Source organism: Mustelus asterias, chromosome 11 (genome assembly GCF_964213995.1).
Source record: "Mustelus asterias chromosome 11, sMusAst1.hap1.1, whole genome shotgun sequence".
Lineage (NCBI taxonomy): Eukaryota > Metazoa > Chordata > Chondrichthyes > Carcharhiniformes > Triakidae > Mustelus > Mustelus asterias.
This window is the reverse complement of record NC_135811.1, coordinates 29,564,921-29,580,095: the sequence shown is the minus strand read 5'-3', so window position 1 is coordinate 29,580,095 and position 15,175 is coordinate 29,564,921. Positions and strand designations below refer to the sequence as shown.

At 42.5% G+C, this 15,175-nt stretch overlaps 1 protein-coding gene across 5 annotated transcripts in view; it reads right to left on the bottom strand.

Moving 5' to 3' along the window:
• Positions 1 to 14,236, bottom strand: part of btbd16 (BTB (POZ) domain containing 16) — a 69,448-nt gene extending 55,212 nt beyond the window's left edge. For 3 of the 5 annotated variants that reach the window (XM_078224366.1, XM_078224367.1, XM_078224369.1), the window contains exons 1-3: positions 14,096 to 14,236; positions 11,340 to 11,459; positions 4,970 to 5,061 (exon numbers count right to left, since the gene is read on the bottom strand). In XM_078224366.1, the coding sequence (XP_078080492.1) occupies positions 4,970 to 5,061; positions 11,340 to 11,459; positions 14,096 to 14,136 (253 nt within the window). In that variant the 5' untranslated portion in view covers positions 14,137 to 14,236. Of the gene's footprint in view, positions 1 to 4,969; positions 5,062 to 11,339; positions 11,460 to 14,089 lie in introns of all 5 variants that reach the window. The other 2 variants (XM_078224365.1, XM_078224368.1) reach the window with 2 other exon arrangements.
• Positions 14,237 to 15,175: the final 939 nt, after the last annotated feature.

Genomic DNA, 15,175 nt, shown 5'->3' with positions numbered 1-15,175 from the left:
ATCAATGAACAAAAGCCTAATCTGGCATTTGGATTCTAAAAATATGATATAATTACAAATGATTGGACCGAGGCAGCTAGATGAGTCACCACACTGTATTACCAGTGCAATGTGCAAGAGAGTGCAAGGTCAGGGTGTCATATCCACAATCCTTCACATTCGGAATTCTCCGTTTTCCCATCATGGGATTGTGGTAAGGGGATGCCCATGAACATAATCACAGGAAAAGAGGACAATTCACAGGGAGAGACACTGCAGATTTCCTTTTTGCCAGTTTTACATCAACATTATTACAAACTTGGAAGGAAGACAATTGCTTGATCATTTAATGGCTTTGTATATACTGTAAAATTACAGGGCAGGATTCTCCAGTAACCCCCACCCCGGGTGCTTTTTTCCCACAGTGGAGGAGGCTCTTCCAATCAGGTCAGCAATTTTTAAGTATTAGGATCTTAAACAACCCTAACTACGAAACCGTGACTAGAAAGGAGAAAGTTAAACTCAAAGTGCAAGCAATTTGACAGCAGCATAGTCAAAGAGTAAAGTATACTTCTTTCTGATACATGCACAGCATGATACATGATTGATTTACTGTTTCATTCAAACTGTCAACATTTTCTCATTCTTTACAGCGCGCTGCAGAAGTTTAAAGATTTTAAAAGCATTTTTCTATCAGTTGTTTTGCAGGTAAAGTTGCCATAGTCCTAGATGACCAGAGGCTGCTCTGCCCTTTGAGGGAGAGAGCTGACTGGTGGTGATTTAACCTGAGGATCACCACACCTCAGGTAAGGGGAAAGGCTGAGGAGGCAGGGCCTTCATGAATAACCTCAGCCGATACGGGAATTGAACCCACGCTGTTGGTATCACTTTGTATCACTAACCAGCTATCCAACCTACTGAGCTAAACCAACCCAGGTATCACAGATATATGGACTATGTAAAAATGTAGATCAAATGGCACTTCAGTGTAGAGCACTAACCAGCTATAACTCTGCTTCCTCAGCAACAGGTTACCAGGAAATGAATTATTACAGTCTTTAACACAGCTGTACCAAAGTTGTAATTTTTCAAACACTGGTCATTTTTGGAATTCACCATGCATCAATTTTAACTGAGTAAAATTAAAAAATAATTAACCTGGACAATTCAGTTAGGACCGTGTGGCCCCTGACTAGTTATCCCCTGCACACCAGTCTATTCCTGCACTCCGAGTGAGCCTTGACCCCACCCGACCGAGCTTGACCCAACCTGCTCATGGCCCACACTGCCCAACCCAATGTCCGGCAAGATCTGTAATCTAGATGATGGTGATTGTGCGTTTGGAAAGTGCTGCCTAAGTAACCTTGGTGAGTTCCTGCAGTCCATCTTGATGGTACACACGACTGCCATTGTTCATCAGTGGTGGAGGGATTGATTTTTGTGGAAGGGATAGCAATCAAGCGGGCTGCTTTGCCCTGGATGGTGTCGAGCTTCTTAAGTATTGTTGCAGCTGCACTCATCTGGGCAAGTGGAGAGTATTCCAATACACTCCTTACCTGTGCCTTATGGATGGTTGACGGCTTTGGGGAGTCAGGAGGTGAGTCACTCGCCACAGGATTCCTAGCCCTTGACCTGCTCTGGTAGCTATAGTACTTATATGACTAGTCCAATTGAATGTCTGGTCAATGGTAACCTCCATGATGTTGAGAGTGGAGGATTCAGCAATGGAAATGACATCGAACATCAAGGGCCAGTTATAAGTACAAAAAGAGATTGATACTGATTCAAACTTTTGGCTAGAGTAAATATATAATTTTGAAAATGGCGGCACGGTGTCACAGTGGTTAGCACTGCTACCGCATAGCACCAGGGACAAGGGTTCGATTCCAGCATTGGATGACTGCTTGCCTGTGTGGAGTTTGCACATTCTCCCCATGTCTGCGTGGGTTTCCTCCGGGTGCTCCGGTTTCCTCCCATACTCCAAAGATGTGCAGGTTCGGTGGATTGGCTATGATAATTGTCCCTTAAGTCCAAAGATGTGTCGGCTAGGGGGATTAGCAGGGTAAATATGTGGGGTCGTGGGGATAGAGCCTGGTTAAGATGTTGGACAGTCAGTAAAGACTCGGTGGGCCAACTGATCTGCTTTTGTTCTGTACGGATTCTATGATTTGAAATGCACTGAAAGCAATAGAACAAAGAAGCAGTGACTAAACAACTACAGATATGTCAAAATACATTCACATCAATAAAAGTTGATGAGTCACCAGAAAAAAAGACTTGCATCTTTATAGCACTTTTCACAATCACCAAAGGCCACAAAGCACCTTACAGCTAATGAAGTACTTTTTGCAGAGTAGTCACTATTGCAGTATAGGAACCCACTGTGACACCCAGCTTGCACACAGCAAACTCCCACAAAGAGAAATGTGATAATGACCAGATAATCTGTATTTTCAGACACTGACTGAGGAACAGATATCGGGCAGGACACCAGGGATAACTCGACTCTTCCTCCCAATACTGCAATCGGATCTTTTACATCCACTCAAGCAGGTACATGGGGCCTCAGTTTCACATCACATCGGAAAGGTACTCTCTCAGTGATGGACTGGAGTGTCAGCCTTGATTGCTGTGCTCAAGTCTTAGAGTGAAGCTCAAACCCAAAGCCCTGTGACTAAAGAGATGAGAGTGCTACCTAGAGACCCACAGCAGAAAAGACTGGGACAATGCATACAGGACTCTAAATGGTATTGCAATCTCACTCTCAAACACAGACAAGCCACACTGCAAAGGGTGAACGTGAAATACAGGATTCGAGGGAGTATTAAATTAACTTTGCTTGAACAGAGTAACTATTAAAAGTATACAAGTAGGACATTGTCTTTCATTGTGGCTAGAACTTAAGTGATGTGTAATGTTCAGGGTTTTGAAAGTTATGGAAAAATAGTACAATTTTCCATAAATGGAAACAATGCTATAAAATTTCATAGTAAGAAGTCTCACAACACCAGGTTAAAGTCCAACAGGTTTATTTGGTATCACGAGCTTTCAGAGCACTGCTCCTTCCTCAGACTCACCTGATGAAGGAGCAGCGTTCCAAAAGCTCGTGATTCCAAAAAAACCTGTTGGACTTTAACCTGGTGTTGTGAGATTTCTTACTGTGCCCATCCCAGTCCAACACCGGCATCTCCACATCGTAAAATTTCATATTTTGGCCAAAATGTCTCATTTCACCGATGTTACAGAGTTATGTAAAAGTAAGCTGTTCACAGATAGCAGCACCTTGCAGCAGATTGTAACTTAGTTTAAAATTTTGAAGAACACTATAAAGTACTTCACATCCATCTGTCTTATTTTTAGAAACACTCGTTTGAATAACGGGTCAATACGACTGGGCAAGTTGTTGGTCGGTCATTAAACCTGAACACTGATTGGTCATTGGTACATTTTTCTGATTAGTACACTTAGCAGGGACCAATCGGATGTAACAAGCAATATCTCTATGAACATCGATAGGCCACAAATCTGTCCACCGTGCGCTGCTCTGCTCCAATGGTCAACTCTGCTGGCTCATCTTGAACGTGCCCAGATCAATTCAAAGTGCCCTGCTATTTTGTCTCATCTGTAGCCTCCCTGTTCCTGCACACTTGTGCTCAATACTCCCTGATTCTGATTCATACATCGAGTCTTCAGCTAAATCATTTAATTTTTTTCAATAAAAAGAGACTTTGCATAGGATTTAAAGAGTACCACAGATGAGAAGCAGATGCACAGGGGTAAGTGGCAGGACACCTGAGGAAAACCGGTTGCCCTTTCAGGTGACATGATCACAGGTAAGTGGCAACAGGAGAAAAATTCCATGGCCTCTCCGTAAGCACTTTACAATCAACGAAGCACTTCTGAAGCACAAGTGTAGGAGGCACGAAGAAAGGAAAATGAAAGGAATGCAAATAAAGAACAAGGGCGGGATTTTCCCCTCTTGCCGCTGGTGAGATCTTCCGATCCCACCAAAGGAGACCCCCCACGCAGCAGGCCCCCCAGCAGCGCTGGCCAGTGGCCTCGGCAGGGCTGGAAGATCCTGCTGCCGGCCAATGAGGAAGGTGCTGCCACTATCGCTGGCAAACCCGTCACAAGAGAGAAGACAATCCCGGCCCAAGAACCTTGGAAGGATGAAGGCAATTATTAAGGAAGAAGGAAAATGGCTGCAAAAAAAGGTAAAGGAATACTTTTCAGGATCATGGAATGAGTAATTAAAAAAAGATAAATGAAACCGAGAGTTGGAAATTCTCTGAATCTGGTCACGAAAAAAGTGCAAGTGGATACCAAAGTGAAATATATGATGGTATTTGACAGTACTGGCCTAATTTGTGTGAGGATTCAATTTATTATATTCATTAGATAGGTTTCTGGGAATTGCCAAAGTTACATGAGTCCAAATATTATTTGCACTATGCCCAGGGCCTATGGCTGGAGGTGAGGGTGCATTATTAACCATAAGTGGAATTGCTTTTTTGTCTTATTCTAAACAGCATTGCTTACAATAAGCATTTTAAAGATAGTGCTTTATGTATCATTCTATTTATTACTATTACGACACATTTCTGAATAAAAATTATCTTTATATTCAAGATCAGTTGAGTTAATGCCATCAGAAGAATTCAGCATAATTTTAATATCATTAGCATGCTGGGGCAGACATATGGGGAGATCCACAAGTTATTCTGCAGTTTTTCTCCAAAGCCGTATAAAACAATTAACACTGTTGTCAAACGGGGCAGCGGAACAAGCCAATTCACAGTAGTGTATGGAAATATGGAAATGGAAATAAGGTCAGCATGTTTGAATAATCGAGATTCTGAAATATTCTTGCTGGGCGTTGCTGTCAGTATTTCCATCATCTGGTTTTGGTTTGAAGTATATGACATTCCACAGTAATGAACATAACAGCACTGTTTGACATTTAAAACAGCAATTTAAAGAACTTGCTTACTTTCAGTTATTCCGTGCAACCGGACAGCCTGAAATAGTCCAAGGTACTTCTGTCGAATCTCCTTTTCCAGGTAGACAATCATCTTATGTAAACTGTGGAGGAAAAGAGTCACTTAAAGCAATGTGATTAGATTTTCTATTCATGGCCCAAGCGAACTTTATTTAATGGGTTAATATAGGCTTAACTGGAAGAACATTATAAGATCAAAACAAGAACCCTTTGAAACTCCATTGCTAACTTCTACTGGTTTCGAGTTTTAGCAAAATGTCTAGTTATATGTAAACAGTGGAACAGTACAAGGAGAAAGTGATCATCCAGGAGCAATGCACTAATCTGCAGATTTCCCCAACCCAAAAATGCACTGAAGTAAAACAAAAGGTTTAAAAGGAACTGTTAACTTGCCAAGGCTTTAGTAAATGTCAATCATCAAAACCTTGCATACAATTAATATGGATGGGTTGGGGTTTGGGAAGAAATCATTACTTTCTAATCCATTTTTGGGATCTAAACATCCCTGGTAAGGCCAGCATTCATTGTCCATCCTGAATTGTCTTTGAGAAGGTGATGGCGAACTATCTTCCTCAACCACCGCAGTCCATGCAATGTAGTCACCCACACAACGTTGTCAGGGAGACAGGCCTTTGAATGAAGGAATGACAGTATCAGGAAAAATCAGGCAAATCAGGCAAACTGTTGAATCAAATTGCCTGAACACAGGGATCTGTGATGGTGGGGACCTCAGGAGGGGGCCAAGACGGATAATTCACTTCTTACTTCTGTATATGGTTGGGTGCAAACGTTTCAGCCTTGTCCTTTGTATTGACGCGCTGAGTTCTAATTGTAGATGGTTGATTGAGGATGGGGATATTTTTGCAGCTTCCTTCTCAAGTTGGTTCTTTAATTGTCCACTACCATTCATGACTGGAAACGGCAGGACTGTAGAGTTTGGATCTGAATTGTTGGTTGTAGGATCGCTTCACATGGTCTACAGCATGCTGCTTCTACTGTTCAGCATGCCTGTAGTCCTGTGTTGCTGCTTCACGAGGTTGGCACCTTGTTTTTAGGTATGTCTTATGTTTCTCCTGGCATCGTCTCCTACACTTCTCAATGAACCATGGTTGGTCTCCTGTCTTATTGGTAATGGTAGAGGAAGGGATATGGTTTGCCCATGAGGTTGCAGGTTGAATACAATTCTGCGACTCCTATAGGCCCACAGCATCTCATGGGTGCACATTTTAGAGCTGTTGTTCTGAGTCTCTCATTTAGCACAATGGTGGTGACGCATACATGGTAAAAGGTATCTTCAGTGTGAAGAGAGGACTTCATCTTCACAAGTATTGTGCAGTGGTCACTCTTCCTAACATGGTCAGAGACCACTGAAACTATGAGAAATAGATTGGAGAGGATGAGTTCAAGCAGTTTTTTACCTCTTGTTGGTTCTGTTCCACCTGTCACAGACTCAGTCTGATATGTCATAGAATCATTGAGACTGTAATCATAAGAGGCCTTTTGGCCCATCTAATGTATGTCAGCTCTCCAAACGACAACCCAATCTGTCCTATTCCCCTGCTCTATCTCTGTAGCCATGAAAGTTTACTTCCTCTGAGGGATTATCCAATTTCCTTCAGAAATCATTCTTTGTCTTTGCTTCTATCACCCTCTTGGGAAGCAAATTGCACACCATTCCCACTTGCTGCTTTAAAAAAGGTTTTCCTCATCTCTCCTCTGCATCTCTTGCCCAAAACCTTGAATCTGTAGCCCTTGGGCCTTGTGCCATCAACTAACAGGAACAAATTTTCTTTGCCCATTATATCTAAACCTGTCATAATCCTGTACACCTGCATCAAATCTCCCCTCCATTTCCTTTGCTCCAACAGGAACAGCCCCATTTTCTCCAACCTAACCTTGTAGCTAAAATCCATCATCCCTGGAACCATTTTGGTAAACCTTCCCTGCACCCTCACACCCTTCCGAAAATATGGTGACCAGAACTGGAAATAATACTAAGCTGTTGCCCAAGGTCCTATAGGCTTTGCTAATTATTTTGTCAGTGTGTCCTGTCACCTTTAAGGATCTGTGCACATGAACCCCTAGGTCCCTGCACACTCTTTGGATCAGTGCCATTAAATTTATCTTGCCTCTCCCTCTATCCCTTCCGTCAAAATGCATCACCTCACACTTCTCTCTGTTAAATTCTATCTGCCCTTTGTCTTCCCAAATCATACTGGCTTACATCCTATTTCATCTGATTAGTATCATCGCCACTGTCTGCCACACCTCCAAGTTTGGTATCATCTACAAATTTTGATATTTTATCCTGTATTTCAAAATGCAGAGGACCCAGCTTGACCCTTGGGGTACAGCTCTGCCTATTATTCTCCAGTCTGAAAAAAAACTATTTACCACTACTTACCATTTTCTCACCTTAAGCCAAGCAGACACTGACCCCCCCATCCCGCGAGCCTCAATTTTGTCAATCACCTTTTAATGTAGTTCTTTGCCACCTCCTCACAATCCATATAGACAACATCCATTGCTTTCCCTCCATCAACCTTCACTGTTACTTCATCAAAAAATTCTAATCGATTAGTCAAGCACAACATATCTTTTAAAATTCCAAGCCGACTCTCCTTAATTAACTCAAACCACTCCAAGTGCCTGTTGGGTTCCCCCCCCACCCACCGATAATTGTTCCTACAACCCTATCCACCACTGACTTGTCTGTAGTTACTAGATTGTCCTTATACCCCTTCTTGAACAAGGGTGTCACATTGCCATTCTTCAATCCACTGGTATCTCCCCCATATCATAGGGAAGATTACGGAAGACCCTTCTACTATCGCCACTCCAACTTCCTTTAGCAACCTGAGATGCAAGCTGTCTGAACCAGGTGGCCTGTCCAGTTTAAGCAAGGCCATCCTGTCCAGTACATTTTTTAATCCCAATCCATCACCTCCTCCATTTTTGACCCTACTGATACTTTTTTAGTATCCTTGTCCTTAATGGAAAGTACTCACTCACTACATACTCAATCAATGAACATAAATGAGTGAAAATTTTATGGAAATAAAACTGGATGGTGGGTAAATTCAAAGTCAAATCAAATACAAAAAGAAAAAGAGAGAAAAAAGACTGGATTAAGAAATAAAAAAGGAGACAGAAAATTAAAGGAAGAAAAAAAATAAGATTCAACATCTCCTAAAACAATTCACAACCTGAAGGCATAAGATTCCACACTGATTTACCTGCTGGGCAAGAGAGGTTGATTGACAATTGTTAAGTTATTAAAAGAGCATTCACACTGATAATTATCAGACTTAATTTTCCAGACAACTTTAATGGGAAATTAATGTGCAACTGCAGCAACTTTATGAAAATCACAGCCTGTTTTCGTGCAGCTTAGGGAAATCGGCCAGCAATTTTTGTGACGATTTGTATTTCACAGCGAATCTCTTCCTTGCTGTGGAGGGAAAGAGAGTTTCACGGTGCTTGGACTCAAGTTAAACTCATGTTGTTGGGATGAGGATCTCCTGTCCACTGATTATAATAGTCCTACATGAAGTAGCTTGAGCAGTCTTCATGCATTTCTTAGTGTGTTCAAATCCAATGTACAGAAGCACCAGCAATTCAGCCAGATTTCACGCAAATTGACACTGTCGCTGAAAATGGTCAAGTCGATAAAAGAAATAGTAAAATGATAAATAGTTGGGGAAAAGGTATTCTTCTGAGGATGGAGCCAAGGTAGATTGGAGTCCAAGTGTTCAGGATCTCAATTTTACAACTGTTGTACTTGATGATTCTGTGTGGAAAAGTGTCCCCCAAAGGAATGGCTGATCGTGCAGGAATATGTCAATGGGGAGCATGAGTTCCAGCAGAGCCTGAAGGATTTCCGATGTGGCCACAGAGATTCTGGTGAAGCATGTGAACAAAATGAAGGAATTGACCTTGGGTGATAGATGGTTAATGCAATGTGAATCGGTGAAAGGACGCTGTGAGAGTGGCACAACACATGAATGCCAGCAGTACTTTTGCCAGAACCTGATTACAGTGCTAGAGGGAATTTAATAATTTGATCACGACTACCAAGGTAAAACCACCCTTCAAATCTCTCATCCCTTTCGCTCTGAACATTGACTTCAAGTATGCACTTTAATTAAGATAATGGAAAAGCTCATACCATCAGCTTAGCCCTCTATCTGTTTAGGGTATGTGGTTATCAGGAAGCACCATAGAATTTCCACAGGAACTGAAAACTTCCTTGAGAGTTCATGCAGATATACTTCTTCGCTTTTGACTGCTTATGTAAAGGATGTGATGAAGTTATGTGTCATTGCTATTTAATTTATTCTGAAGTGTAACATAACATTACTCTTATTTTATTCTTTAACAAGTACACGGGAATCTGAAGTTAACAAGCAATATTGCACCATCAAAGACTTTCAAAACTTGAATGTCGTTGGACCTCAAAACAATACTTTATGGAAAATGTAATCCCATTTCCTAAGTAACCTTCTTAGGAGAGGCAGGTGGCGTCTCTTTTTAAGTAGAGTTTAGCAATTATAAATAGCCTACCTTCATTTCTGTATCAAAGGACAAAGATATTCTTGTTGTAGTGTACAGAAACATATTACAACATTAATAGAAAAGTGTGTGAAATAACAACATGAGACCACAGAATAGTGAATGCTAGTTACATACATCATGGGAGATTGTATGGCTAAACCTAATTTTGATATTATTTACCTAGATATCATAGATAGACATAAAGGGCTCAAAACCAGTAACCCCACACACAGAATAAGGATGAAGCCTGCGAAGTGCTGACAGTCACCCTGAAGTCAATAAATACCGGCCAAGACTTTTTCGACAAGTTAGACTTTTTGTCCACAAAAAGAAATAAAATAAACTCAGGTAACAGGTGATCCACTCATCTCAAAACCAGTGACCAGCAAAATAATGGCAATGGTCAAGAAAGTTAAGAATTAGACCATGAAAATAACCTAATAAGTGTCAGCCAATATTTTCAGAAAGAACAGAAACCCTGCCTGGCCAACATTCTAAATGTTTTTTTAGCAAGTGGCATTCAAAATGGACGTTTAAAATCCCAACGATATAGTGGGGGAAAATTCTACACCCCGTTACAGGCTTCCAACAAGAGCAAAAATGATGAAGAGCAATGATCTGCACCGTGAGCATTAGAACAACCGCAACGTTGTATCAGGGTCTTTATTTTTTAAGTAGCCCTAAGACCCAACTTGAAATGGGCACAGGTGCTATTCCAATACTGACATGTGGGTCCTGTATCTGTTTGGGGCCCTATTGGATAGATTTGTTGAAGCTATGCAGAAAGGGAGCTCTGATTCTACAGCAGCTGAAGCAACCACCCTTTTAGAGATGGGAGGCCTCAGTGTTTTAAGCCTTAATTTGGAGCCAGCCCTTCCTGACTCAGATTAATACTGTGGTCTGCAGTTGGCGTGCGCCCTCTGTCACTCTCTCGGCCTCCGTGTGGCTTGACTCAGCATCCAAGCCAGCCAAAGCCCAAAGTGTTCAGGCCGGTGAGCTGCATCGGGTTGCCTCATTGGCATCCGTTGTTTACCTGGCGTATTTCACCGAGTCCCAAGGACAAATTTAGAATGGCTCTTGTGCTTCTCTGTTCATGAGAATACAACAGTATTGGGCATTTTCAAATTCATGCTCTCGTATAACTAGCAACCGAGGAAATCCAGGAAGAACGTTCCACACCAAATGCTGCTACACACATGGTTATTGCAGGTAACACCAGCAACAAGAGAAGGAACTGGCTGAGAGAGAGGGAAGTAGTGGGTGCTTTCTTGGAAAATGATGCTGAATTTGGGTGATACACCCAAGGCGCTTTTACTATTCTTTGGAGGGAGTTGGTTAGCTCAGTTGGCTGGTTCATGATGCTAAGTGATGCCAACAACGTGGGTTCAGTTCCTGTACCGGCTGAGGTTATTTATGAAGGCCCACCTTCTCAAACACATCCCTCACCTGAGCTGTGGTGATGCTCAGGATTAAACCACCAACGGTCAGCTTATGGTCATCTGGGACTATGGGGACTTTTGCCTTTACTATTCACAGGAGTTACATGGATTCAGAACCACTTGATAAACTGAGTATCCAGGAGATTACAGAAGGGTCGAATGGCAGACTGGGGAAAAAATATCACCATCTAATAATTATTTATATCCGTTTCACTGGCAAAATATCGATTTCAGATTTCCCAGTGTTTGGTGTGAGAATGCTGAACATTTCCTTTGTGTGATTTACTAAATTGAAGACAAATAGTCACTTTCCAGCCTATTCATTTAAACTTTACAATGAGTAAAGGTAAGCATAATAAGGTAGTCACCTGATAAAATAAGCTATGATAGTGCTGTGGGGGGGCATTAGCCGGGCCTCAGTATTCACCTGAAGGAATATCCAGCAGAGGATAGTTTGCAGCACATGATATTCCGAAAAAGTAAACAATCTGTAATCACAGAACATCACAATGTAAATGTCAGAGTGTCACATCACCGTAAAGGGGAACTGTCATCATTGTGAATTGCCACATCAGCCTCAAAAATAAACACAATTCCATTACTGAGTCATCCCCTTTGCTGCTTTAAGCACTGATCAAATTGCTACTCAATCATCCCTTCAGTGACACACAAATGAAGAATATCAGCCTGTCAGCCTCATTTTTCTCTCTCTAGCAGTCCCTCGAAATGGGAAGGATGCTGGCCGTAAAGTACATCCTGAGGCAAGAACCTGCGTGTGGATTCTTAATTTAACATGGGGAGGCTATTGTGCTGAAGCTGCCGCACAGTTCAGGCTGACCAGGCCCTTCCTGCCTTGTTGTAGGCACACTGGAAGGATTTGCAGGTTGATAATCTATCTGTTTTGCCACGTTATGAATGCTCCTTGCGTGGCAATCATGTCCCAGAGTGGGACCTGAACCCAGAGCTTCTGGCACAGAGGTAGGTACGCTATTACCTGGGCAGCACAGTGACACAGTGGTTAGCACAGCTGCCTCACAGCAGCAGGGACCCGGCTCCAATTCCGACCTCGGGTCACTGTCTGTGTGGAGTTTGCACTTTCTCCCCGTGTCTGCGTGGGTTTCCTCCGGGTGCTCCAGTTTCCTCCCACAGTCCAAAGATGTGCAGGTTCGGTGCACTGGCCATGCTAAATTGCCCCTAGTGTCAGTGGGATTAGCAGGATAAATATGTGGGGTTATGGGAATAGGGCCTGGGTGGGATTGTGGTTGGTGCAGACACAATGGACCAGATGGCCTCCTTCAGCACTGTAGGAATTCATAGATTCTACGATTGTACTACTTTGTAAATAAACTCCATTTAAATTAAACTTAACAATGTCACTGAATGGAGGACAAAATCCATACATGCCATACATGTCAGCATTTTACGCTCTGTGATTTGAAGTGTCTGATTAACCAGGAACAAAAATAAAATGTTGGCCCTGGTTCAGACCTGATGATGCAGTGGCACCAGGGGTGAAACTCCTCTGCAATTTATGGGCAAAAGTTCTCAATCGAGTTTTGTGATGAAACTTCCTGCCCACAGCATGCAGCTGAAATCAAGACAGGAGCTGCAAAGGGCAGTGCTCACAGTAAGAAGTCTCACAACACCAGGTTAAAGTTCAACAGGTTTATTTGAAATCACGAGCTTTTGGAGCACTGCTCCTTCATCAGGTGAGTGCTACACTCACCTGATGAAGGAGCAGTGCTACACTCATCTGATGAAGGAGCAGTGTTCTGAAAGCTCATGAGTCCAAAGATGTGCGGGTTAGGTTGATTGGCCATGCTAAAAATTGCCCCTTAGAGTCCTGAGATGTGTAGGTTAGAGGGATTAGCGGGTAAATATGTGGGGGTAGGGCCTGGGTGGGATTGTGGTCGGTGCAGACTCGATGGGCCGAATGGCCTCCTTCTGCACTGTAGGGTTTCTATGATTTCTTTCTATGATTTCAAATAAACCTGTTGGATTTTAATCTGGTGTTGTGAGACTTCTTACTGTGCCCACCCCAGTCCAACATCGGCATCTCCACATCATGGGCAGTGAAGGAAGAGAAGGGTACAGGAATGGATCAGGGAAGAGGAAGGAGAAAGATGTTCCTAATGTGGAAAGCGGGTAAGTGAAAAGAGTGCCAGTATAATATGAGTGAGGGACGAAGGCAGACTAGACTGCCAGAATGAGCTTGGGGAGTGCCAGTGTGACTGAAAGGTCGAGAGGCATAAAGCACCTCGACATGACACAGACAACTGCGTAAACAATCTAACAATCGCAAAGATGGCATCAAAATAACCCATAATCTCTCCATAAAAATATGTAAGGAAAGTCCTGCAACTGTTATCATGTGTGAACAAATGATGGAATGTTGAATCACCCTGCACGCTAAGTTATAACAAGCCCAGGCCCCCCTCTGCATGTTCAGTAACTGCATGCCGATATTCTAAATTGTTTATGTGTTGCCAGCTTTTGCGAAGCCATGCCAGCCTTTTGGAAACTGTTGGTCAGGCGTTGTTAGTTTTCCACGTTGGCATGTATGTGGAATTCTACATAAAATGGTGGTTCCCAGGGTAGCTCTGAGTAAAACAGAAAAGCAAAGGGGGATTTAAAGTATAGAGGTATCTCAGCTGCTTAAGATTAATAAGTGACTCAAGTGAATCCTCTTTCAGAAACAAATGCCAACTTGAAATTGTATTCCACTTCTAATCAATCATACGGAAATAATTTCACACAATTATTGAATGTGTTTCCTTTATATTTATAACACGTTTGTCAGCAGTAATTATAAACCAGATTGCCAACCAAGCATTTGCTTAATTTCTTCCAGATCACGCTGTTAATGACTCCTTCCAACCTTGAAATATGATCATAATTATAATTCTGTCTTTAAGCATGATTCAATGTTTAAGATTTTTCCTTTAATATGCATTTTCCAGCGAACAGCATTGACAAAATATTTAATGGAAAAAATAACTCAATGTCCAAGACACTCAAGTGTCTTGCAAACTGCCAATACCTATACGTCGAACATTGTTAACATTTAGGACATGGATTATATAGCAAAACAAATACATTTCCCCCCACTCCCCCTTACTTTAACGATTCATGCTGGGATGCAGTTCCACAATCACCAGCGGCCATTATTGAGTTCACCCTTTCTGTTTGTGAATTTAACTAGTGTTTGCTGGCAGGCTATTTGACTATGGAGAACCTCACAACTGAGCTCAATCCTGATATGCATGCAGAAACACGCAGCATGAGTCATTGGATTAGAATCAGAAAGAACCTGGAACAATTTTATCCTCCTGAGGTCGACTGTCCCGCCCACTTGATATGGTGCAATGTGTGCCTGCTGGCAGCAGCAAAATATTTACCTTCGCTGCAGAGAAGAGTTACCCCTGGAAGAAATACCCCTGGGAGGACGATATAGACAATTGGACCTGACCCAGGAAAATGGGTTGGGTTTACCAGGGATTTGTGTGTTGTCAGGTGCAAGGCCTGCCCCACACAGCTTTCAGCCTGTCAGAAGCAGAAAAGCCCAGGCTTTTAAACTTGTTATTATCACCAGTTGAAATGTACAGGCCTTGACATTTTTCAGGATGCAATATTGTTGCACTCACTGTGATTCCACTGGGACTGCAGTTGCCATTGTCCTTGAATGCTGACCACAGGAATGTTAGTCCTCAAATGTTTGCAAGGACTGTTGGGAAGGGACCTGGGGGGTGGCGGGGGTGGGGGGGGGTTCAATAAGGGTAGATTTCCCATCCCCATGTGGCCAGAAACCACGATAGAAATTGACGCAGTTATATTCAATATAGCCATGATGTGGAGATGCCAGCGATTAAGAAGTCTCACAACACCAGGCTAAAGTCCAACAGGTTTATTTGGTATCACGAGCTTTTGGAGTGATGCTCCTTCCTCAGGTGAGTCATCACCCGATGAAGGAGCAGCGCTTCAAAAGCTCGTGATACCAAATAAACCTGTTGGACTTTAACCTGGTGTTGTGAGACTTTTTACTATATTCAATATAACAAGGGGAATTGTGTGTGGTGTGTGATTACATTATAGCAACCTGGCATGCGGTGGGAAGAGTTTACTATTTGATCCCAGGATTCACAATTTATATTGGGCAGGTTCCAATTGATGGGGCATTTGAGGTTCATTTACAGGGATAATCTGT